The 27,234-nt window shown below is 40.9% G+C and overlaps 1 protein-coding gene across 2 annotated transcripts; it reads right to left on the minus strand.

Moving 5' to 3' along the window:
• Window positions 1–1,067: 1,067 nt before the first annotated feature.
• loxl1 (lysyl oxidase-like 1) lies at window positions 1,068–25,910 on the minus strand. 2 transcript variants are annotated; one of them, XM_033628498.2, is made up of 7 exons: window positions 24,599–25,910; window positions 19,060–19,168; window positions 17,803–17,940; window positions 8,083–8,239; window positions 7,603–7,698; window positions 5,700–5,815; window positions 1,068–2,691 (listed from the first exon to the last, which is right to left on the minus strand). In XM_033628498.2, the coding sequence occupies exons 1-7, from the start codon at window positions 25,764–25,766 to the stop codon at window positions 2,685–2,687; spliced, it is 1,791 nt and encodes a 596-aa protein (XP_033484389.2). In that variant the 5' UTR covers window positions 25,767–25,910; the 3' UTR covers window positions 1,068–2,684. The 2 variants fall into 2 exon arrangements, with proteins under 2 accessions (XP_033484389.2, XP_078017232.1); XM_078161106.1 differs by lacking the exon at window positions 1,068–2,691 and having other exon boundaries at window positions 5,696–5,815.
• Window positions 25,911–27,234: the final 1,324 nt, after the last annotated feature.

Here is a 27,234-nt window from a genome sequence, read left to right on the forward strand (position 1 = left end):
CAAAATAGAGCCCGGTTTTCAAAAAAAAGTACCAGGGGAGGATCCTACGGAGCCCCCAACAGAGGTCCAGACACAGCCCCTAATGTCCTCAAATCCTAGATACACCCCTGTTCACTGTTAGTGTTTGTAATTATATCTCATTGATATCCTCATAGTTCACTGTTCACTCTCTTTAGTCCATATCACTGCTGTATTAATGAAAACCAAATATTTCCTACTGTGGCTGGTTCACAAAAAAAGTGGCGACACATGGGGCGGGTTTATGCAAAGCAGGCCCAGGAAATGCAATATTTTTGTCTCCAAGGTTAGTGCTAACTATGATTGCCTACAAAACAGCAGCATGTCAGTTGTAAATACTGCAGGGACAAGAAGGCCCAGTTACAGTGAGCTGCTGATGAAAAGCTGCAGGGAACAGACTGCATAACAATAACATCCCCGCAAGGTAATCAACTCCTGTTACAAGGTGCGTTTCTATGCACTTTTTTTATGTACATTGTCATTTTGGACATAAAAAAACTGAATATAAATGCCAAAAATCTCGAAATATTGCCAAAAAAGCTTTTACACTGGAGGAAAAGTTGATGTATCGATTAAAGGTAAATGCGACAGATTCAGTGAATATGATGACACACAGTCATTGTACCGGCCACGGTAAGCTCTCTTTGTGGTCTCTGGATTTCTTTATGCACACGGGCTGTTTCCAGAACTCAAACCTGTCTTCAAATCACTCTTTTTCCATTGGCCAGTGTGCACTGTTATGATACAAGCAGTGTTTTTCTTGATTTGAAGTTTGACTGGCGCCATTTTAATTATGTCATCTTGTTGCATGGTCTTCTGCAGTGGCACCTAATTGGAGAATTGGCGCCACCTACTGCTTATCTCCATGAACCTTAATGTTCACGCAACAGCAGTGGTTGGAAAAACACATAAATTCCCATTTTCTTGAGCTAATTTTCTGAAAACTCTCTTGAAATTTGCGCTACAATTGTATAAAACCCAACTTCTGCTGTTGTGTGGAAAACTGCTCACCCCATGTGTGCTATGAAATCACATTACAACTCATGACATGATGGAGGAAGTCCCATTATTGACTGACTTCTTTATTAAAACTTGAGTTTGTTTGGTTCCACTGTACACAGATACACCAGGAGCTCTTTCGCTGTACTGCTGTTGACAAAGAAGCTGCTCAAGGATTGTTTGATGTAGTATTAAACTGCATTTGCTGTTACCATCAATAACCATGTGTCCCCAAACCAACCAGGACTGACATCTCAAGGATTCTAACTTTAAGTCTTTTGTTATGTTACTAAGTCATTGCTTGCATCACAATGTGTAACCTTTGATATATTTAACGGATTTGTGGGTTGTGTGCTGCAACCACTGCAAGAATTTCCAATGGAAACCAAACAGTTAACAGGAAACAACAGCTCACTTGATTGGAGAGGTAGGTAGAGACAGCTTTCTTTTGCTCTGCATTATAACACTAAGTCTGTAGCAGTAGTGTTTTTTCCAAAAACTATTTGAATGATTCAGATTACCAAGAAAAAATATATAAATTCATTGAACTTCACAAATTACAGTAACAGGTGAAACTGGATAACAAAGTAAAATCAGTTACAACAAAATCATTTCCATCATTAAAGTCATGCATCAGTGGAATATTTGTTTAAACATTCTTCAAAAGGTAAAGATGACCTATGTGCCATCTGACCAGTGTTGGTAGTTGAAGAAGGGACCCCAAGACAGTGTAAATATACAGCTTACAATCTGTGAGGCTTGTTTTCTGGAAAGCATCCTTTTCTGCCAGTTGAGCTTCCTGTTCCTGTTTTACTGAAATAAGAAAGGATGAATGGGGACACGGCATAAATATGCAAGGATTTAGGGGAGTTCAGCGCCCAGTACTGACAGTCTGTTTTTATGTTGACTTATAATATGACAAATACAAATATGACCTGCTGTCTTCCTCTTGCTGTTAACACAACATTAAACAGGATGTGCCCAGAGAACCACAGTATCCCAGCCTGACCCACTGAGGCAGTGAAGAGGGGGAAAAAAAACTAACACATTATAGTTCTTCTGAGTCACTGGGCATCTCTGTCTGTCCCCACGCAGCATGGATGAATGCACCTGGGAAAGACTTTGTCCCCTAATTTTATTTGTTGGATTGCAGCTGAACCCTGACTCGTCTGGAACCACTAATTTCAGCACCAGCACTGTTTCACGCTTTATTTATAATTCAAACAGAACCACTCTGCCGGGGATGTGCATAGATGTTTGTGTGCAGATACAGTAAACACCTCTTTTGAAAGTCAATAGCACGGCCTGGCATTAACTAAACCAGACTGGTAGAGATGGAAAATGAAATATACAGTGGGTAGGACAATATTATAACGTTGATTAAAGGGATGTGAAGTGCTGATTCATTTTTGGGATATCAACGTGCAATATGCATCATGCAACAGTGTGTGTATGTGTGTGTGTGTGTGTGTGTGTCTATTTTAAACCCCCTCATTCTTATCAGTGCCAGTGGAACCCTCATTTGCCATGGGCTCAGGATACTGAGACAGCACAAAATAGCAGAGACAAACAACATCAACAATAGGCCAACAACAAATGGATTCCATTCACATTTCAATGGAATAGCAATCAGGGTCACTCTTGCGTGGCAGCCTTCCAGTGCCTGATCAAGACCTGTAAAATAAACACACAACAAATGTTGTTAGAGGAACTGTAACACTCCAGAGAATTATAATGCAACATAAGATACTGTACTTAACGAACAATTTGACTGGGCTCAAACAAAATAACTGCTCAGATGACGTTAACTGTCTTTGACCCATGAATTGTCCAAAACAGTTTGCAGATCCAAAATTCCATCCACACAAAACATGTTCTCTGTTCTCAATTATTTTAAGACCATATGACTATTTTATCTTACTATATAATGACGAAAACTCTGTCTGTGGGTGTGTCTGTGTCTCTGTCCCACGTTTTTCTCCTCACTGACTTGGTCAATCCATGTGAAATTTGGCACAGTGGTAGAGGGTCATGGCCAAAGGGGGGCGCTATAGCAACCGATTGAAATTGCAAACTTTGAATGGGCATATCTCATGCCCCGTATGTCGTAGAGACATGAAACTGTGCACAGAGATGCCTCTCCTCATGAGGAACAAATTTGCCTCAAGAACCCATAACTTCCTGTATATAGATTTTCCGCCACTTTGAATTTTTTGAAAAACACTTAAAATCGATCTCTTCCTAGGAAGTTTGACCGATCTGCATGAAACTCTGTGAACATAATCTAGGGACCAATATCTAAAGTTCCCTCTTGGCAAAAGTTGGAAAACTTAGTAAAACTGAGCTTGTATAAGGCAATGAATATTGCAGAGGGCGTGGCTCATCACATAAAGGTCTATAAATGGCTCCCCCTGTGGCTGAATGTTGTTGTTTTTTTAAATTTTTGGTATGACTAAGTCATGGTATGGTATGCTGTACATAATCACGGAAACTGTCAGTCAGTCATTCTGTCTGTCCCACGTTTTTCTACTCACTGATGTGGTCAATCTATGTGAAACTGCACATAGGCATTGAGGATTGGCATAGGTAGAAGGTGACAAAGCTACCAATGGGTATGGACTAGTTTTCACTGTAATGCCAAAAGTCTACACTTTTTTATTAGAATCTGATACTGGTTACCAAACAACCAAACTGTAAATTACAACCACCATCTAGAATGGAGTTTGGCTGTGCATTAAGCCCCGCACCCCCACAATAAGTGTTGCTATGTCTGGCAATCTTAACATCCTCAATAGGCACATAATGCAGTAACAACTCTGACTCTGTTTGGCTGTAAAATGAGAAAGGAACAGGAATACCAAGCACCGTCTATCAGCCAGAACAACTCTCATTTTACAGCTAAACAGTGCACTAAAATGTGTTTCTGAAAACATTTGAGGGGAGAAATAGGCAATGCAGTAACAGAGTTGTGATTCATATTTAATCCGCGCTGCCTAGTTTGACAGTTTGAAAGTGTTTATGTAACAATTAACATGATTGACTGCTGTGTCTTAGCTCTGATTGGTTGTTGCTGACCATACTTTGGTCTGATTCTAGTAAATGCCATTAGAGACAGTAGGAAGAGGAGGAGGGACATAATATTTTTCACAGACTATCTGCTTCATGTACTTCTTTCAAAATATAGTGACAGTTTCAGCAAATATGACTCAAAGTTATCTTTATAAAAGCTTTATGTGCAGATGATTGTTCGTCTTCTAGCAAAAATATACCCTCCACTTCGTTTAATACTGACATGACAGCAGCTTCAACAGAAAATTCCACATTAGCTGCAGCCAGCTTGGTTGTTTTTTAAAATGCCTCAGTGGCTCTCCCCGACGTCATAAACACGCCCCATATCAGATGAATAGTTGTGATTGACATGGCGGATTTTAAGTTGCAGGAAATCTATTCAAAGCAGAGGGGGGCCAGTGGCATCTGCCAAAACTAATAAAGATTTCCAGCAGAATGCTAGCTATGTAATTAATTTGATGGTAGTTTCATGAATTGACATTTAGCATTTAATCAAATAACTTTTTCATGCTTGTGTTATCATTTTACAAGAGAGATCAAAAATAATATCATTAACACAGTCTCTGTTTTGTAATCAGCCACAATGCATCAACACAATCCTTAAAAAACTATTTTTAAATGCATATACTGTCTAGTATGTCATCCTAATTATAGTTAAAGACATTTGTTACAATCAAGACATACTGTTATCAACATCTGTGCTATTTTGTTTCAATTCTAAATTATTCAATTTATTTGCAATTATAATTACACTCATTTGTTTTTGTAATTGATTAAATTACTGATTTTTAACATTCACCCCTCGTACCATACTGGGCATAAAATGTCTGTTAAACTGTTACTATATTAGTGTGGACATAATTACACACATTAACATGATGTGAGTGGATTTTTATTAGATATAGAAACAGTTCAAATATCAGGCTTTAATGATGGAAATAGAGCTCATGGCATCTGCTACTGTAATTCTTTTATTGGCATCAGTACCTAACGGTTATATTCAGCTTTCATTTAGTGCGTAAATGCTTCGGCAAACATATTTTAAGCCTACATTCCACTGCACCAGTGAAACTAAGGGAGACCGACTAGAGCACTTGAAGCTAATGATGCTTTCCTCATGTATATCCACTCTCTATATAAAGTCTTTTCAAGAGGATATGATGGTAATTCTGAGTGCAATGATACACTTCCTAATAGTGCTATTCAAAAGTTCAACACCCCTACATCTCCCTTTGAGGGAGAATATGAAAGTTTCAGAGGCTATTAATCTTAACTGGAGAATGAGAACATAATTCATTAAATCATCAAATATTTCAGCCAGGAACCCATTAAGTCCACTAAGTAATTCAAAACACTGTGAGGCTCTTCATAAAACTGCATTTAGCTGCCACCTTGTCACGTGCTTCAGTGTAACTCAGTGGTGGGAACATGACAAAAACCCTGATTTATAGTTTGCCTTTAAGTTTCCATTCTACATGAGCACGGTATCTGATAATTGCCCAGGTTTGACTTGTACAAACAGGCAGCAGATTATCAGAACACTGCAAATAAATAAAACACTAAAAAAGGTTACCAATTATGTGAGCCAAGTGTGTACGTTATGTCTTACTTACTGTGCTATCTTGCAGTTGGTTGTTGTCACAAACCGTCCTGTGTAGTGTATATTACACCTGACCACATTGTTGGTGAAGTCTGATTCCAGCACCAAGAACTTGGGATTGACCTGGAGCTGAGAGACAAAGGACAGAATGCACATTACAACTCACCATAATTGCTTAACTAAACTAAAACAGCTAACGGGCCCAGTAATGCTTAAAAAAGACCTTTGGAGGGGCAGGTGCTTTGGGTTAAAAAAATTTATCAAACAGAATGTATTATGGAACCTTAAAACTAATTGTATCATACCATTATCATTGTCCTCCACCTGATGAAATCAAAGGAGGTTGATGGTAGATAAATATAAGAAATATATGGGTGTTATAATGTCATTTGAGCTGACTTTCCCTTTAAATTTCTCAAAAACACTTCAGCAAAATCACATGAAATTTGACATGGATACAATCAGGGTCATTTCATATTTAATATTTTAATGTCATATGGCCTATAAAGCAGTGGTTCCCAACTGATCCGGCTACAGGGTCCAGATTTCACCTGAGTCATTAATTCAAGGTGCACACAGTTAAATACATTCAGCATCATACTTGTGTTTGGCCATGTCATTGAGCTAGTGATCTGTCTCTATCAAGCAGTAGTCCATTAGTCACTGTATTCTGAGGCTCTTCAGAATAAAAACTCTGCTGGAAAATCACTGTACTTCAAAATAAAGTGTGTTTTTTTACAAACTTGATATGCTTGCGAGTCACTTGTGGTCCATTCAGAATGGAGCCATGACCCATTTTTTGACCACGGCCCACAATATGATGTTTTGAAATGAGGAAACTTATAAATTTGTTATAATGTAATTTGAGGTGACTTTACATTAATATTTCTTGAACATGGTGCAGTAAAACCATATGAACCTTTGTATAGTCATAGTGCCATCCTTTCAGCTGACCCATGGAGGAAAGCTTTCTATGACAGGTCAAAGAAGGTTAGGTTGTTTGATGATATTTTAACTTCTTTAAGTAAAAAAAAAACAGCATAAGCCTACAGCAGAATACCTTTAAATTTTATTATAATTTGATTTCATATAATGTGCAACATAATGTTGGTTCACTCTGTATATTGAAAGTGAGAAATTATTGCTGAAATGCTGCTCTTTCTCTGAGCTTTTTGGCTGCTCCAAGCACCCGTAAGTAAGAAAGTAAGAAATACTACTAAACTGATGTTGCATAACTCATGCAAGATTTGAAGGTGACGTTGTGTAACACTAATATCATAAATATAATGTGATAGTCACTCACACAAATGAAACTCATTATCTGAACATCACAGCAGAGTGTCTGTCTGCCGTGTCCTGTGTTGCAATGGAGAGGACATCACAGACCTTTCACCTGCTGCAGGTAAAATGTCATCATGTAATGTAAACTGTCTGACAGCAGCCAGGTCATGTTATTTATAGCTAAATTATTATATCAGTATTACTGTTATTATTAAGTGTCCTACTTGAAAAGGGCTGCAGGCAGGCCTTCACACACACAAAAAAAGCCTTGACAAAAGGGCAAAGGGGCAGATGCTCGAGCACCCTCAGCCTCCCCCTCTGCACGTGCCTGGCACCTGGGATAAATAACACTGAACACAATCATGTATAAATCTTTAACATCTTTCAGCCATACTGACCAAATATGCATGAAAATAGACAATAAGATGGATGGGAAACCAATACCACTGAGCCATGTAGTGCTCAAATGCCAGGTAACGAGAAAACTAAAAACTTTAGCAGCTTTATAACTCTTTTATAACCCAGCTCAATTTGTTTTGGTGGCCTCGACCTTCACCGCCCTCCATGAAATGTGACCTTGTGCTCTCCACAAACTTGCCATGCCCATGCCCACTAGATTCTCACTTGACTCCTACCTTAAGTATGTAGTTTCCAGGCTGGACGTCTGTGATATCGATCCACTGGCAGTCAATATCAGCATTGTATGTATCGTAGCAGCCTGGGCTCAGACCCTGAAGAAACAGAGGGGAGGAGAGACGCTCATGAGGAATACTGATCTGAGTCAGAAACAGTTTTAAGTCAGTAGTAAAAAAAAAAAAAAAGTAATATAAGATGTTGCAATAATCAATGAATAAAGCAAGATGTTATTGTAGCAACTAACACATATAATACATGTATTTCATTCAGTTTTCACCACAACAATCCTTGGGCACAATATTGCTTACCTGAGTGGCTTTTTGCAGTTGCACTAGTTGATAATAGCATAACCAAAGTAGATAGATAACGGCCTTGTGGCGGATAAAGCATGTGGTGAAAGGAAGCGCTCTAAGAGTGCTGCGGGTGACCACCAAATGAGGGTGAAATTCATAATGTCATGTTTTTGTTTGCTGTGTTACCTGAGTGTGAGTGGTGCAGGCATAGCGCTTCAGGTGACCAAAGTCACAGGTGGTATCCTCCAAACAGAAACTAGCTTTGTGTCCCTCTGCCACTTTACGACCGGTGCTGACCTCCAGTAAATCGTAGTGGCTGAACTCATCCATACTGTGGTAGTGCCTGTTGGAAGCAAAAGACTGCATGTAGTCAAAAGTGAAAGAAACATTTCAGTTAAAGGGACAGTTCACCCCCAAATAAAAAAATACATGTTTTTTCTCTTTCCTGTAGTGCTGTTCATCAGTTTGGCGTGAGTGGCTGAGTGCTGGAGATATGGGCTGTGGAGATGTCTACCTTCTGTCCAATATAATGGAACTAGATGGCACTCGGCTTATGGTGCTCAAAGTGACAAAAAAATACGTTTGAAAGTCTAAACAGCAATGTCTCTTTTCAGAAATCATGACCTGGTTACTCATGATAATCCACAGATCTTGTTGTGAGCAGTTTCATGTAGGAACTATTTTACTTCATGAAACTGCTCACAACGACATCTGTGGATTATCATGAGTAACCACGTCATGATTTCTGGAAAGAGACATTGCTGTGGATTTTTTTGAATGTTTTTTTTTTTTGGCGCTTTGAGCACCACAAGCCGAGTGCCATCTAGTTCCATTATATTGGAAAGAAGGCAGACATCTCTAAGGCTGGTATCTCCAACACTCTGCAACTCACACCAAAAAAAAATTTATATTGATATTGGATACTACAAAAAAGAGGATAAGATATGTATTTTTGATTTGGGGGACAACTGTCCCTTTTAGGTAGGCAATCAAAGGGTTCACTGTGGTGCTATCTGTTATGCTATGTCTTCCTAAGAAACAGTATCTAAGCAGAGATCACGGTCAGTTTAAAAAGTTTGTTAATTGCATCTTCATTTTGTTAAAATTTAGTTTCTCCAACTTAAAGCGTGACTTTAAAGACCCTGAATTTCTAAACTGTATACCCAACTCATTGACCCCATCTGCTAACATTTATGTTGGTGATGTTGCACCTTGACTGAACACATCATAAAGTACCGAAGGACAATGGATACTAATTAATGGTAACAATAAAGTATTGCTGAAGCACGACATTAACACCCTAATGATGTATGAATGTTGTTAATTAGCTTGTATCAGTCGGCAAGATCAGAGGTGTTTGTGTGTGTGTGTGAGCATGTGTGTCGGTATTGGTTTATGTGTGTGTGCACTTGTGGTTATTTTCACCTGTGCACGTATCTATTTGTGTGTGTGTGTGTGTGTGTGTGTGTGTCACAGTATGCGTGCTGTGATGTGTGTTTGTTTGCACAGCTTTAGCAGCCTAGCGAAGCTTGGATGCACACGGCCACTGATCATCTCAACTGAACCGGAATATGAAAGAAGTTACCCTGTCGAAGAACTCGTCCATTTTAAAACATCTGCAGCATTAACTGCTGTAGGGATTGGACCTCTCCCAAATATCAAAGTGACCCAGGATCAGAGTTGGGTATAACGCGTAACAAAGTAAAGCGTTAGAGTACTTTGATTACTTTTTGCAGTAATGAGTAACCTAACGCGTTAGTTTGCTGTTTGAGTAATCAAATACTTGAGTACATTTTCAAACAAGACATCAGTTACTTCTGTTACATTTAGAACACTGGTCCTTCAGCTCCGAAACAGCAACGGCTGTCCTTTGGTTCTAATAACGGAGATAATGTTAAACCTATCAGTCTGAAAGAAGCCACGGAGCTTGTGGCTCACTACGTGGTCGGAGAAATGCTGCCGCTGTCTATGGTGGAGTCTAAGTAGGTGGAGTAGGACTCGCTGACAGACATATTTCAGACTCAGGACTTGCATTATGCCTGGTACACGCTACACGCTGGTACTCACCAATTATCCCCGGTCGTCTTTCACGGCGTGTGTGATGTCATCGGGTTATTCTTGTCCTATTTTTATTACTTTCACTATTATTTGAGTCACAGTGTCTGTTCATGTGCCAGCCGACATGTTGTTGTAGTCACCTAAAAGTGTCAGCAGATGGCAGGAGCTCCATTTGAAGCGCCATACGTAAACTAACAAGCTACTGTATCTTCCACAGGAAGTTCTGACAAATGTTTCAGAATAAAAGCCTATTTAGAAAATGGAGGGATTCTCTCAGCCGATGTTATAAGGGGCTTTTAATTTGAAACAAGTGTTGAGTTTGAAATGACGGTGCGATATGTTAACTTTACAAAGACAACGGAGCGGATAAAAAGTAAATATATAAACACACAGAGGGATTAATAAATAACGGACCGTCTATAATGTAGTCTGTTTCAAATGAAGCTGGGAGCCTATGCAGTTGTGGTGAGTAAAAGCCCTGCCGCTATTTGTTAATGTTATTACTTTATGTCCAACCGTGAGGATGTACCATTGTTTGCTAGCTTGATGCTAATGACAGTAACGTTAACTCAGCGGGTTGACAAAGTGCCTCTGCTCTTTCACACCATCATTTCCCTCTTTTACTTTGTGTGGTAACATCCCTAGAGGAAATATTAAAAACGCTGGGGTGTTGTTGTCATACAGTTGTCTACGGCAGCAGATCGTTCTGTGTTTCTACTGGTCAAAGTGATGGCTGTGATGGGAGAATTGGATCTCAGTGAAGGGCAAGTGGTCCATAACTTTAATTTTGGAGACAAAAAATGTAGGCTTAATGCCCTGTGGTCCATTGCCCAATAGGAAATGTAGAATACTCAAAAGTACTTTAAAAGTGCTTGAGTTACTTTTCTCAGGAAGTAACGTTGGAAGTACTTTTAAAGTAATTGAGTTACTTTACTCAGGGAGTAACGCAGTAACGTACTTTGACTACTCTTAAAGTAACCCTTACCCAACACTATCCGGGATCCTATTCAGTTTTTACAAGCCTGCTAGAGTTTGTCACAACAATACAAGACAACATCAAAAAGGACATGTTCCTTGTCATGGTGTTTCTCTGTAACTTGGGTGTATACATCAAAAAGCCAATGGTGAACCAAGTTGTGTGGTCACAAAGCCCAGATGTCCTGATATGGCAGAAAATCCCCCTCCAACAACATGAGCAAACTATGCTTTTCCATAGCACAGTACTGACAGTCAATTTTAAGCTAAGTTGTGTGCTGTTGGTAGCACAAGTAAGAGCAGAAGATTTATAGAAACACATGACTATGGCAGGGTTTGTGGAGCACTGCTGAACATGAAGTATGTCTGTCAGGCTTCCAGACATGACATCATTTGTCATGGGCACAACGATTACAGTGTGTCAGCAGTGAGTATTCTGGTCTGTATAACTAAGATAGCAATGTTCCTACAGTTCCTACACTGTGTACACTTTTCTGTGCACCAGTAGCTAAATGTATGGCAATCTAATGCAACAGCTCAGCAATAAACCCGACCTTAATAAAGGTCAGAGAGGTGTTTATCTAATTCTGGGGCCATATTAGAAAATGTGGGTGTTGTGCTATTGTATTGCACTGTATTATATCACATATGATTCAACCCATACTGACAAAATACTTCAAGTCTACAACATTTCTATTATAACTATTATAATAACACTATTCAATACCACCAAAAATGACAACCTCTTTAATTAACACAGTTGTCATAGTTACAGTAACAGTAACAGTATAATACTCATATACGCCAGGGGTCTTCTGTGTTTTACAGGCCAAAGACCCCTTGAATAAGAGATGGAGCAGGGACCCCCTACTACATATATAAAATTGAGCTGCATATTAAACTGGGCCTACATTAACATATGTGGTGGCCTAAAGTGCCATTTATAAACATACCTTGATATGGTTGCATACAATATTAAGCTACTAAAATCCTAATTTTTGACAGACATATTTCTAAAACATGGAATCATTTGTCAAGGATTTATGGGTAACACCCTGTAATCAATCTTGTGTACTGTAAATTAAATGGGCTGGGATTTGTCTTTGCTCTAATATGCTGGATTCATGTTAATGTGTATTTTCAGAAATAATTTATTTTTAAAAAACTTAATTATCAAACAATAATTTGGCAGTCCCCCTGCAGTAACTCTGAGGACCCCCCGAGGGCCACAGGCCTGCTGTTGAAGACCCATGATACACACTAATCAGCTACCCGAACAGACTTTGGTAGCAAAGATGCGCGTGTGAGTGAGTGATAGAGAGGGAGAAAAGAAGGTGGAAGGTAGACTGTTGTACTAACAGCTCCAACACTGCAGGTCCAGTTGCATCACTAGATGCAAAGCAAGTGCTTTACAACAGTTGTCACCCATAGATAACTGTCCGCAATTTGTTTTACCTTTTTCAAAAAACAAGCATTTGAATACTGATTTAGACATTGATTACCGTGGCAATGACGGAAGCTTTGAAGCATTCAGGTCAGCCCTAGTGGCCTATTTTCGTGTTCTGTCAAGATTAACTTTATTGTCCCACAAAGTGGGAAATTTGTCTTAAGCTCTTCACCCATACTGCAGCCATAAAAATACAACATACAACACAGTTCATAGACAAATCAACATCATACACCAAACATAACAATAACAAAACAAAACAAAGTGTGGCTGCACCCCACCCTTTTTGATTATGATAAAAGCTCCGTTGTGCAACAAAGTGGTTCCATTCAATGTTACCAAAATTCCCCATGATAAACTCATTAGCCAAATAACTATTCCTTAAATTCTGATAACACTCGAGAGCCGTAGAGGTATAAATGTTTTCAATCCATCACACTAATGATTAGATTAGAAAGCACAACCCCTCCTAATGATGATGATGATGATGATGATGATGCTGATCCAGTAGATACAAAAATGACCTACATCAATATGACAATGTTCCTGAAGGGGACAGCCAACTGAAATTACTACCCGTCATTTAAAGTATTTATTTCCATTATCCTTTGATTCTTAAATTGCTCTGTACAGTATATTCAAGTGGTGCTGACTTAAGTTGTTGTAGCAGGTGAGGTAAGCACTGGATCTCCTACAGTCAGACAAACTCTAGACTATATAAATATTGCCCTTTCGCCTTACCTCATGGCCCATGTTTCAACATAGCAACAGCTTTTACTGGAACAGTCATTAAAGATTGAAGGATGACTTGGAAGGAAATGTGGGTACTTTCCACTAATGGAGCAAGTGACCATTCAAGGACTCATTCTTTCCATAGGAGAGGCAACCAATTATGAGCTGCTCTCAGGTAGAAACCTGTCAGCTGTTATCTGCGGCTGAACACTATCTGTGTTGTGACTGTGGGCATGTATTATTCTTCTGTTTCTGTTAACATGCTTAACAGGCTTATTTTGGGGGTGTTCATGGGCACACATTAATTTTGTACATGTGTGAGTGTATACTGTAAATTCACACATGTTCAAACCAGGGCGGGAACTGCAGGGCCTGGAAGGTTGATGCAGTCTTTGTTTGTGTTCCCTGAAACTGGCATTCATTTCAGTGGCAGTCTTGAGATGATTATCTACTCTGTGTATGTGTGTGTGTGTGTGTGTGTGTGTGTGTGTGTGTGTGTGAAATAGAAAGAAAGATTGCGGTAAGTAGAGGAAAAGATTGAGAGCAGGAGGTGCTGGATTACGAGGTGCCTGGAAGGGTCCCCTGCCTCCTTGGATTCCTGGATCCCCTCACTGACTATGTCAACTATAGGGAATGTAGTGTTGGAAGGACACATAGAGGATTTAACAAGAATAATTTGTAATCGGAATATGCAAAACATTCCAATCCCTCTTCGAAGTCATGAGTCATTTTCCACTCGTGTTGCAACAAACAAGACTTTAAGGGGTTTCTCAGATCACAGCTTGGGTTGTAAAACACAGTAGGTTCTTTGAGAACTATTTAGCAGTGGCCTGACATGTGCCTTCCACAGAGTGCAACCAGGATACGAAGACATACGTCCAAGCACCTGCGCAAATAGCAGCCGTGATCTCTGACCACAAAGGTCACATACTTTAATAAAGTTGTACTGTAAGGGACTGAGGTAAATAAGTTGAAGAAATTGAATTGAATTGAAGTTCTACTACATAAGCAGAACACTTTAATGACTCCCACTTGCTTCCCACACTGATTGGCATAAAAAAACAACAACTTCTACATGGAATTCTGTGTCCTCATTTGTTTAAAAAATAAAATAAAATACAGAATTCCAACATTTTCACAGCACCATGATACTCAAGAGGATGCTGTTCCCTTCCCTTCTTCTAATACTCCAGTGAGAAAGATAGGGGTGAGTGTAATGAAAAGCAAAACTGTCAACTACACAGCTTTTTCGACAAAAATGTAGGGCAGGAAAGTTTATCGTGAAAATCTGGGCTAGAGATTTTCTTCCCCAAAAGAGATTTCTTTCTTAACAAACACTGTGTCCCAGTAACCCATATCCACGCCATCACACTTTAGCAGCTGTGTGATCTGGTGTCACAGATTGACAAGAAAAATGGATTGATTTGTCATTCCGATCACACAGCCAGTGGAATGATTGTCTTGGCTTTCTGCCTCCTGGGAACCACTGTGTAAATGCAGACTGATGTCAGACAGTAAAAACACTGCCAATCTCCTAACGGCCAGTCAACATTCCTCTAAGATGAGGATAGTAAAGCAGAGACTGGCACTCACGTCAGTGGGCGGACTGGCTGGAGCTGAGATAAAAGACAGTCTTTGGAATATATGTTAAAAAACAATGATGATACCCTCAAAATCACCTCATCAGTAGTCCCCATGAGCCTCAGATGGCTTGCTAAAAAAGACACAATGATAAATGTGCTTGCAAAGGTGATCAACCCCACATAGCTACATACCATTATATTTCATGTAATGTGGAAATTTGAGTATTTTGTCCTGTTGATTTATTTCACACAGAGTTGGCTCTCCAATGGCTCTCCACAGGTTTGCGCCCTCTCCTTTTTAGACCAAGAGACTGAAATATCTGTGTACTCTCTGGGTCCAACCAGGGCAAGTCTGGTCTTTTCTTGGAGTATGACCATGTAGGGCTCAATACTGATCTCACTGGGCACTATAACACCCAATCTGCATTCATCTTCAGTTATATTTCATTGACATGTGCTACATAACTTCACTGGACATGGACTCTATGCTCTGTGTCCTCCAAGACTTGCTGAGCAGCAAGGATACGCTGATGTGGACACACATCCACACATTGTCTCACTTCAACAGAGAACTTTACACCAGCAGTGCCAAGGTCATGCCCATCTGAGGGGCCATCACCAGAGAAATGGCAACTGCACTCTATTTTGTTAACCAAGGCTACATCTAAAATAATTTACTACTTGAGCATCTTCTTCTCCTGGTGTCCATCTAGATATAATAAGGCCAACTGGGGTTCTTAGGTTGGGAAACATCAGACTCCCAATGGTGAGGGGGTGAGTGATGCTGCTGCTGCTGCTGCTGCTGCTGTATTGTACAAGGTCAGTTAGGCAGGGCTGTATGTTAACTTTTTTGCAGACAGCAGTCATGCTACAGAGGTTGAAAGTTTTATAACACAGGCCACAAAATTGTAGCATGAGCATAAAGTAGCCTATCAAGTAGTCTAAGTCCATTGTAGTTCGAGACGAGTCAAATTCTGTGTTGGGGGAGTTCAAAAGTTATTTTCCATGGTCTTTCAAATGCATACAGTACTGAGAAATACACAAATTCTTTTAAAAATCTGTGCTTATTTATTATTATTTAGGAAGTATGGGTGCTGGGGAGGTTGCAGCACCCCCTAAATCACAAAACAATCACTTTATAGAGTTAAAATTAAAGTGTTCCCCCTTTCTTACTGAAATACAGGCCATTTGTGTAGTACACATGGATATGTGGAGAGAGACAAAGAGACTAAAGCCGAAAGCTATTTCTTTGATGATGAAGTCCAGTGTTACTCTTCAGTTCTCTGGTTCATCAGTGAAGTCTATGAACTAAACTGCAGACAAGAGTCTTTTTAAAGAGACAAACAGAGTGGTGGTGGACTCATGAACAGGTCCAATAAGGTTTGACTGGTATTGGCAGGTCTGCGTTATTTACGGTATATTGACAGTATGTCTGTGTATCAAATTTCTGTGCTGTCACTGCACTGCATTTTATAAACAGATCTGTTGCATCCAGGCGCCGTCTCACTGCCGCACGATAGACTACAACAAACACGTACTGTAGAGTAGCAGTGTGCCATCAATGCACCTCACACATGAACAAGCACAAAAATGCTCATTTCCAAAAAATAAGTGGTCCTGTCTCACACACACGCATCACAGATCGGTATTGCATGTTTGCTACTGCGGTCATTTCTTTGATTACACAGATCAATTTTAGTGCAGAATGGACAACGTTTATGTTACATTTTACAGCCCTACAGTTTGGTTTAAACTGAAAATGTTTAGTTTGTACAAACAAAATCTTACTTGGCACATTTTCAAGGTAAATTTGTCACTGAATCAACAGGTTTCAATATTATCACTTGATTAAATGGGCGTTATTAGTGGTGTCTCAGTGATTTTGGTTAGAAGGGTCCTGCTACACTGACTAATGTGTTCAGAATGCTGTTATCAGATCATTCGAAGGCTGATACGCAGTCAGATGAAGTGAGCTGAGGTCAAGATAGTATTAAGAGTGTGAAAGTCCACTTAGTGAGGTCGGTCAGGTGGGGGATGGAACAAACACAGGACTTTCGCATAGGAGACCAAAGTTTGTGTCCCATGTGAAACAAAAATTCAACGGTGAGTTATTTTAAGTATGTGATGTACGTCATGTGACATTATGTGACATATGTCACGTGACATACATCACATAATGTACTTATTTTAAGGCCAACCATGACCTTTTTTCTAAGCCTTTTAACCTGTATCTGGAGTAATAACATTCAAAATTGGTGCACCGTACAAATCAGCAACATTTCTCGCAACAGAGCTCCCCTCACAGGTGTCTGAGAGTGCAGTTGTAATTCACAGTACATTACTTCCTTTTTAGAAGACTGCAAAAGCAACAGAAACAATCATGATCTGATAACGCTGTCATAAATAATAGGCTGCTAAGCTATTAACTCTATGTGCAGTGCTGAACGTGACAGCTTGAACAGACTGAACATACTACTGAACTGAAGACAGTAATAATCAGTGCTGAATGTTGGGCTCTATGAAGGGCGATGTATTCACTTACTGAAGTGCATTTGAACGGTGGTGTGTTCACTTGAGGTGATGCAACCACACAGCTCAGGAAAAAAGAGTGAACAAACTACACTGACAGTGACTACCAATCTTTGAACTGAACTGAACAAAGCAATTCGAAATTTTCACCTTTCATTTGAACTGAACCCCCATTTCTATGAGCAAATGTGGAGCTTTTTTGCTTTGTCATGCTGTTGCCTTGTCAGATGCAGAGTAGAGTTGATGCACCCTTTATGGAGAGAAAAGTCTAGACTGAGGAATGCACATCATCATCGACTATGGTTAAATACAGTTCATTAATTAGCCACAGCTAGATCAAACAAACAAATCGAAATCAAAATGAACAAGTTCAGTCCATTTTATAACACTGCAATAACCTTGAATCATGGCAAAGGTGATCAGCACATTACTCACACACATAAACACACTCTGTAAAGATAAAATCAGACTGACATAAAGATGCTTGCCAACTAGTTCCCTGGTTACCGCAATAGCTAATATTGTAGCCAGTAAAGCGTAATCATTTGATTGGGTGAAATCTGTTTTGTATTAAGTACTCACTGATGACAGCTATGCCACTCCCAGGTATGACGTGGCCTGTTAGGCATGAAGTCGGCAGTCCCCTTGTTCTTCACCCTCTGTGGGAATCGCAGCAGGACCCTTACATCATAGTCGGTGGTCTCAGGGCCATAGGCGGAGCTGAATCACATACGTCAAGACAAAAAACAGTGAGGGGAAACTGCACAAGTGGCTGCAAAAATAATGTCAGCATGTCTGTTTCTCATAACTAAGACAAGGAAAGAAAAAAAGAGCAGGGCTGGGAAGGCTTGGAGGCAGGAGCACATCTACTAAATAATTCATTCTACAGATTACAACCATCTCTCCAAATACACAGTTTCAACACGGGGAGAGGGAACATTCTGTTGCACGATTCACTTTTTTGTGTGAAGAGGGAGGAACAACCTCGAGTTCACAATACCACTGAACATCTAAGCCATTCATCTTGCGGCTGTTGTTGACATTGGAGTGTATGGCAAATTACAACAGCCCATCTGTCGGTGATTGCTGCAAACTCAGACAGGATATGAAAGGGTTTTGAGGGATGGCTGTGCTTGTGATGGGAAGAGGGCAAATAGAGCAGCCATGGGGACAGCACACTTCCATCATTTCAATAGTGTCTTTAGTGCGGAGGCAGTCAAAGGGCCCAGGCCCGGGGATCAAGGGATGGTATCCACCAACACAGAGAGATGAAACTAACAACAGTCTGTATCCCCGGAGGTGACCAGGATTCAGTTCACTTATGCTGTGCAGTGGTCAACTTTTTTCATTACTTCTTTCAGATAGTGCTGTGCAGAACTGGCATAATCCTGAAGGCTACGTTAGAATTGTGGATGGTTCACTCGCTGGTAAATGCTACCCCAAGGTGAAGCAGTTTATGAAGAATGTTAATCCATCATACAAATTAGCACTTTGCTGTTAATGCATGATCCAAAGTAGAGTACAACACTGGTCAGGACATCAGGCTATCAGAGGGCTACAACTGAGACAGGAAATTATTTATAGTTTCTCATATACCTTGGCCGAATGCCACCACGCTGCCCCTAAGATATTGCAGAAACCAATAAAATGAGAACATTTGTCACTAACATGAAAACATTAACATGAAAACAAAACCCACAGGGGCAAGTAAGTACATTTCTGATACTGTGTCATTCGAATGAACCCACTGAAAAGTAAAGAAACACATTATTAAATAAATAAATAAATAAATAAATAAATAAACAAAGGCCAGCAAAGGACATCTTGAATTGGTTTTACCTTGACAGACATTTTTCTTCTGCAGCACAGCGGAGAGAATACATGTGGGCTCTTTGGATATATGTGGAAGCCTGGACATAGTTGGGATCAGGAACCAGATCCGGCAAACCTGCAACAATAGACAGACTGCTCATCCTTTACTGCCATACAGCCACTTTAAATTACACACAACCTTGTTTGAAGAGGAGTAATTTACTAGCAAACCTGCTTGCAACACTCAAAAACAAAAGAGTAATTACTTATTGGTTTAGACTCAAACGTGATAATACATCTTAGTGTTATTAAGTGTGGTTAAAGCTGACAAACTAATTTACAGCAGTGTTATTATGATTTCATTTAGTCATCTAGTGATTGGTCATCTGTTACAGGTCACCTTTTAAACTCTTTGAATTCCAGGCTTTCCCATCAGTAACACTGAAACACCCCATAAACAGAGGAACTCTTTCATGTATTTGTCATCTACTTTTTATTAGCTGGCTGCTGATCGGAGGATATGATGAACAAAAATGCAGCGACAGGGCCCACAGTTCATGACTGGGTCACTCAAGAGAGAGCCTTTGGCCACTAATTACTGTGCATTCCAGATTATTATCATGGTTTTCTAATGAGACACTTTTGCTCCATAGGGCTGTCAGACAGGGGTGAGTCTGGGGTGAGAGAGCACAAGAGTTGCAAGAGGGAAGAAAGTTTTTTACCAATAATTGCTCGCCTTCTTGGCTAATGTCATGTGTTCTTTCATGTGCACTGATCTTTATGTGAGCATGTCACTTCAGCTTAACCTTTAATATAGTAAACGCAGGATGCCTAGTCACTATCTGTTGGGGATAAGGCTAAACTTGGATATATCTGAGCTACAGTATCACAGGAGAGCTTGTTGCAATGCAGCCTGTGTTTTTTCATACTTTGGATTCTGCAAACAAGTGACAGAGATGAAGAGATGAGGGAAGGCGTAGGTGCACAGAGACACAGCAAGAGAGCCAGACAGAGACACAGAGAGGGAGAACATGCGTGCCAGGGCAAAAACAACAGTGATCTCACACCACTGCTGTTTTTAAAGTGGGCCACTGACCAAGTCTGTCAGAAAACCTGAGGAACAAGTACAAAAAAAAGCAGGCCTGACTTGTCAGAGTGAATGTCGGTCTGTCCCGTTCCCAGTAAAGGCCATGCCAGCAAGGGTCTCTGGCGTAGTCTTATCACCCCTCTCTGTTTAGCTCACAAAGGCCAGACATGCTTTAATGTGAGCTTGTTCAAGAAACCAAAAGTCAAACCATCTGACCTCTAAGCCTGGAAGCATGAATAAAAGAAAAAAGTATGTACAACCTTTAATTTGTGTTGCAGCAAGCTTAAACCACAGGAAGGGAAATAAACGATAATGAAATAATGCTCTGTCTTTTGATTTTGGATTAACATGAAGGGCTTTAGTTATGGTCTGTTTATGGAAATCAAATAAGAAGTTTCCTATTTTATATTTGCCCAGTTTAACGTCCCAGTGAGTCCTCCCTGCTCAGCTGCAAGTTTAAATGAGGGCTTTGCCTTTGCTGGCATTGTGTAAACATCCTATATGACAGCTCTCTCAGAGGCAGATGTAAAGAACAGGGGGAAGCTTCCTGGGGCAGACCATGTAAACACTGTAAGACCAATGTGAAATGCTGAGGTTTTCCAGCAGCACTCTCGACCCCATTTTTTTTCTCTTCACCCTAGGAAGGCTTTGTTCTCTGCTTCCTAATCTTTTGAAATGTGAAATTGGGTCTCTTTCAGAGGGATAAAGTGTATTGAGAAACCAAAGCTGATCAGCTCTCGACAGCATGTGACAAAGCCACACATTACACTCTAAGTGGGGCACGGAGAAAAGAAACTGAATCTTGCCATACTTTTTATGCCATCTAATAAAGCATAATAAAAGACATGAGGGCTCTCTCTGCGCTTTAAGCTATAGGCTGGTAGCTGCAGGGGACTGACAGATTGGAATACTTGAAATTCATGGAGGTCATTTTAAAACAAAAAAGAAAAAAATCAAAACAGCTGCCTTTTGATTATTAAGTATAAAGTATATCACAGCTTCTTTTGCCAGGTAGCTCATTATTCTCTCTACGCCTTGTATTACACCTTATCTTTTTTCATGATTATCAACCATTTTACTTTTGGTGGTCAGTTGATATGTTACAGCTTAATTTCAACAAAATGAGATACTAAAACCTTTTCTCTTATTAATTTGAAGATATCACATTTAAGCTAATGAGTGAAATAAATGCAGCTCTGCCTCGCAGCTGCCTTAATGAATTAATTTTACAGTCTATTATTCTTACCTATGACTGCTTGTGGCTTTGTCAGGGAGTGTGTGAGATCAAGGAAGTTTGAGATGAAATGACAACTGATATAGTGGGGACGATATGCTAACTTTTTAAATGACCATTGCGATGAAGCTTTATTACAAAACCAATGCAAAATTTCACCTTTTGAAACAACACTCGAAGAGTGCAAACCCACATCAAGGCTTCACAATCCAAGAAATCCTTCTAGCAGCATCTGGGTTGGAGCCCTACTAACTAGGGCTTGGTATTAGTATTTAATACCTTGTATTCCTGGTATTGATTGAAATAACCCAATACCAAGTAGCATCAAAGGGACAGAAACAACTCAATTCTGTTGTTAACTCTGTTAATAACTGTTAGGTAATGTTAGCGGTGTGACACTTACAGTTAGCCCTTACACTGGTGTGTACAGGCAGACTCACTGTCTTTGGTATGGAGCTCCCACTCCCACAGCAGCAGCTAATACCCATACAGTCTGTGCTGTGGTGAAGTTGAGTGTGGTGTATTTGATGGAGTTAGCAGGTCACCAAAACTATTAAAAGTATGGCTGTACTACACACTACTCCATTCATATCATGGGTAATGAAAGGAGTACTCTATTAGTATCAGTATCACTTTAATGGTACTGGTATTAGTAATGGTATTGTCATTTTTCAAACACAATCCAGCCTTACTACTAACACTGAGTAAATGGCCCTTCTGAATAGATTTGATTCATCTCCTTGAGCTTGTGGTAGATCAGAATCTCTTCTTCGTCAGTTTGCCTGATAATCTGACACAGGAATTTCTCAGGGGGTAAAAAGAGATGGCTGTGACTCAGCCTTTTAGTGTTGGAACTGGTGCTGTGTACCTCAAATCAAATGGAGATAGCTTAAAGTCATAGTCCCATTACAAACTATAGCTCTTTAACAACAAAAGTGCCTCTCTGACTGATGTTATAGCTACTGTGGATTAAGGAAAAACACTGGCGAACTTGATCCATTGCTCCAATTTTGCACATATGGCGGAATGATCTATTTTCGTAACACTTTGAACACACTGTACATACAGTACACAGTGCTGAGTAATGTTCTTGTTCTCTTTACACCACACTCTGCCATCACCACCAACCCCTTACAGCTTTCGCTGCGGGTTAAAGGGTAAGTTTGGTATTTTTCTACACTATTTCCCCATGTTTTGTGCCTGAGTAACTAATGGAAACAACAGTTTTTGAAATTGGTCCAGTATTGAGCGATATCACTTCAGCTGGCGGCGGTGAAACAGGCTGCCATAGAACCACTCAGGACATATTTGCACCTTCAACTGAAGTCTACTAAAAGTGCTTGTGTTTGCCACTGACATGTTATTTTAAGTGTCTGCTGATTTATGGAGAGAATCCTAACAGAGGTCTACCTTTTGTGAAGGAATTAGATCCCCTTTGTTCAACCAGGAACAGTCCCAAAATCTCTTTTTGTCAAAAACACCAGACTCCATTTAAAAAAACAGTAATGATATCATTGTAAAACACACTTTATTCAAAGTTGAAACTCACTCACAAGACTGGTTCCTCTTCCTGTTCCAAAAATCACTAACTCCGCTTTGGTTGAAATAAACCCATAATACACTAAGTTAGATGTGACACTATGCTGGCGAATTTCTGTTTCTGGATAAACAAAAAGGATCTTATTCCTTAAAAAAAGGCATATCTCTGTAGGGATAATTTCCATAATGTTGCCAGACAGTTGGAATAATTATCTGAACCCGTCAGTGACTGACCACATGCAGCGTGGCCACATACAGTATGATGAGGTAGTTTATCTTATGTACTTTGCCGCCTCTAATTAATACAACACAACATTGACTTTAATGGAAATATGCTTAAATATGCTTCAGTTGTAGGTAAACTTTAAACATGTAGATCACAATAGTTATTAGGATACTATAACAGCTTAATGCTGAGTCATGAAGCAGTGCAATAAAAATGTCAACTTTTCAACAGCTCCCAATGGCTGAATCTTTATCACAATGATTACTGGAAGCACTAAGGAATCTGCACACATGTTGTTTTTTTGTGCTGTAGAAATGGCTCCAAGCACTAGAGTGGCTAATGAATGATGGTTTCAAGGCACACAGCACACTGGAGAGACTGCTGCACAGTAAGGCAGATCATTGAGTTAAACAAAAAATAAATCTGCGTTATTAAGAATCTTGTTGGAGGTCCTTATCTCCCCTCAACACAGACTAGACGCAGCCTCTGGCAGTAAGAACATAAAAAAAATTCACATGTTGTTTGCATTTAGTCATAATTTCCTGAGCATTAACAATAAACTCTAGAGAAACTTCTCCCTTCAAAGCACAGCGATAGGTTATTAGATTATTTAGATTTTTTAAGCCAGGGTATTGCACGTTTGACACTCATTCTTCCCCTAAGAACTCTGACTAAATATTTCTTTGATTTCCTGTAGCTGGAGCAATAGACCCCATGTGTGTTACAGGGACTTTCCATGCTCTCCCTCCCCCTCAGGGAGTGGGGAAGTACTGTATCCCCCTCCCTTGTTCCCCCTCTCCTGTCCTCAAGCCCAGGAGGCAGCCACGGCCCACCGACACCCCCTGTCACCAGACCCCCTATGAGGTCACCACCATTACCCAACACCACACGCTGCTTGAAGCAGTCTACTTACGTGCAGCACAGGACTCTCTGCACAAAAACACAGGGGTTCCTGTGTGTGCTCTCTGTACATTGGCAGGGCTTGCTCAACACCTGGTTTCAATAACCATACAAGTGGGAAAAGATGAACCTTGTGTTCACTTTGCTTTGTTTGTAAACTGAAAAACAGGCTGAATTTTAAGCAGCTGTTTCAGTCTGATTACTCCAGATATCTGACAAACATGAAAGAGGAAAACTGGAAAAACATGAATGTGCTCTTGAGGGGGTGGTGAGCTCTCTACTCTCCTGGGTTTTACAGATTTCAAATTCATATGTCCAGCAATAACAGAAACCTACTCACAAAGGCAGACATCTTTTTGGGTGAATGCCCACAAGTGAACGTGTTCCATGTTTCAGCTGAACATTCAAATGTTTTACGTGCCTTAGAATTTTGTTGAAGACATAACACAAATCTGCAGTCCTATCCTTGTGCCACAGCCTTTCCTTATATTATCAAGATCTGGTTAAACTGCCTGATTAAAATGGGAAATAAAAGATACATTGTGTGTTTTTAAAACCAAAAACAGAAAGCTTACTGTACCTCTCTGTTCTTGTCGGTACACACTTCCAACATTTATGCTGGGGTTCTCAAGGCCGGAGTTTGGAGAACTTCTGCCTGATGGAGCGGGCTGCAGGAAAGGAGGCTGGGGTCTTCCAAATGGAGGAAACTGCTCATACTGAGGGCTCCTGATTTGAGGTTGACCAGCTGGTCCTGTCCTGTCCACTATCACGGGAGCTGCCTGGTTGGGGTCAGGGGCGGGGACAGCAGGGACAGCAGGAGCAGTCTCCCCGTTGAAGAGACTGTGGGTGTATCTGTGGTCCAGACCATCTGTAAACGGTGGTTGGGCAGCGCGTGCAGGCACCACAGGAACCACAGGATTGGCCCCGTAGCCATAAGACTGGAAGTAACGGTAGCCATCGTCTGTAAAATCAGAGGGAGAGCCTGGGAGCACTGGCGCCAGACCACCTCCATACCCTGCTCCTGTATACCCCTGTCCACCACCACCATACCCCCCACCGCCATACACTCCACCGCCATATCCTCCACCGCCATATCCTCCACCACCATATCCTCCACCAGCAACAGGCTGAAAAGGTGGCTCGTAGCTCCTGACTGGTCCGTCTCCAAAACTAGGGTCATAAGGTACTGGTTGGAAGGGCGGCTGTTGAGGAAAAGGGTTCTGTGGGTAGGATGGTATATTATAAGATGATGAAGAAAAGGATGACGACGATGATGACGATGAAGATGAAGAGCCTGTGGATGGCCTGAAGCGAGTGCTAGTAGATCCTTGGAACTGGCTACCCCCTGTGCTGCCTGCAGTTTGTCTCCAGTTATCAGGAACTTGCCCAAAGCCAAAGGGATGTCTAGCCTGCCCACGGACAGTCTCAGAGGATCCTCTTGATGGAGCCTGTCGGCGGACATTGCCTCCCTGAGGTCTACGCGAAGAGCGTGGACGACTGTCTGCTACAACCACCCTGGGACCACTGTCCTGAGCCCCTACCCCAGCAGGGACATATTCAGCTCCACTGTTCAGCAAGCTAAACAGCCGGCCATTGTTCTCCCACTGAATCACCTGCCTCCAAGGGGTGGCAGAGCTGTCCTGCCCCTGGCCCCGACTCTGGCTCTGCCCCTGAGTCTGTGTGGCAACCTGAGCCTGCCCCGAGCCCAGCAGGATGAATACCAAACATGCCGCAACAATAGGCAACATACTGGCTCCAAAGACGCCAAAGCTCACCACACAGGAAAAAACCCCTCCAGTCCACCAGCAGCTCAAACTCAAACCACCTGTAGCTCTGTCAATAAAACATGTGTATCCTCTTTTCGCTGGTACAACTTTGGTGTGAGTGTTGAGACAGATGCAGGGTTGAAAAGTAAGCCTGTGGTTGAGTGCATCTGCAGGTCTTCACTGGCAGCAGCAGAGGAGGTTGAATGTGCATTCAGGAGCAATCAAACCCAGGAGAGCAAAAGTGGGCTTCAGAAGACCCACTGGTGGTGTTACCGTCTGTTAGCGCTATGAGAGTATGTCCTGACTTCTTGTCGGTCTGCTGGCTCGCCTGTCAGTAGACTGAGCATTGCTCTCTGCCTTCTGGAAAGAAGTGTCTGTGCACTGTACGGCTGCAAGCTTCTATTTGCCTGATTGCTTACAATGGGCTGTGAAAAAATCTCAAACTTTTTTTTAAAGAGAGGTCCCACATGGCCCTAGTGCTAGTGATGTTTCCTGGCCTGCAGCAGCCACGGCTCCATGAGGCTTCCAGAGTCAACATTACCATCTGCAAAGGCATTTAGACATGTAACACATCTCACTTTCAGGGGCTTTCTTTTCTCATCTTGTACAGTGCGAGCATAGATAGGGACAACATGACCTTAATTTTTCCCACAGGTGTTTCAAAGGCTTGGTATGTTTTTGCTTTGCCTTTAAACCTTAAAAAAATTACAGTAACCACGTGCAGATGGGAAATTACCTAAATGGTAACAGGAGCACTCTGTTACAGGGAACCGCAGTGATTCAGATCAAACAATCAACAACAGATTCTTTTAAACTCGATTGTGCTGTAAAATATTTTATGGAGCAATGTCAATGTGAAATAAACTGGCACGTGCACAAGTGATACGTCATAATATGTAATTTGAGTTCATGTGAATCAATGAGTCTTGTCTCTACAACACAATCCTTTATTTATGTGGTGAGTGTGTAGGAAAAGTGGTCTGTATCCTCCACCCTAAGAAATATCAAACTGAGGTCAATTAGGAAAGTGTTCCAAAATCCTCCTCCCACCACACACACACACACACACACACCTCTCTCCACCCCTCATTCCCCTTGTTGCTTGTAGTACACTGAATGCACAAAAGACATTCATACATGCAGACAACACTGTGTGTGCTGTTGTCTGCAAATACTATCAAAGAGCTGTTGCACTCTGAGACCCTCATTTACACAAATGTTCTGAGAGACAAGTCATCAGTGAACACATTCACGTGGGATTTTAAACAGCTTGGTCACTGCTCGCCTTGATAGAGTGAGTGCATGCAGACAGAATCAGATTTCCCCCTGTTATCAAAGTCAGCAGTTTGTAAGGTATTTTCCTTGGCATGGCTCGCATGGGCAATGGCCACAGTGTGCCACAGACCAAATAAAGGACAGCATTCCTCCAGGGCAGTCAGCATTCACATCA

This window comes from Epinephelus lanceolatus, chromosome 2, assembly GCF_041903045.1.
Source record: "Epinephelus lanceolatus isolate andai-2023 chromosome 2, ASM4190304v1, whole genome shotgun sequence".
Classification (NCBI taxonomy): Eukaryota; Metazoa; Chordata; class Actinopteri; order Perciformes; family Serranidae; genus Epinephelus; species Epinephelus lanceolatus.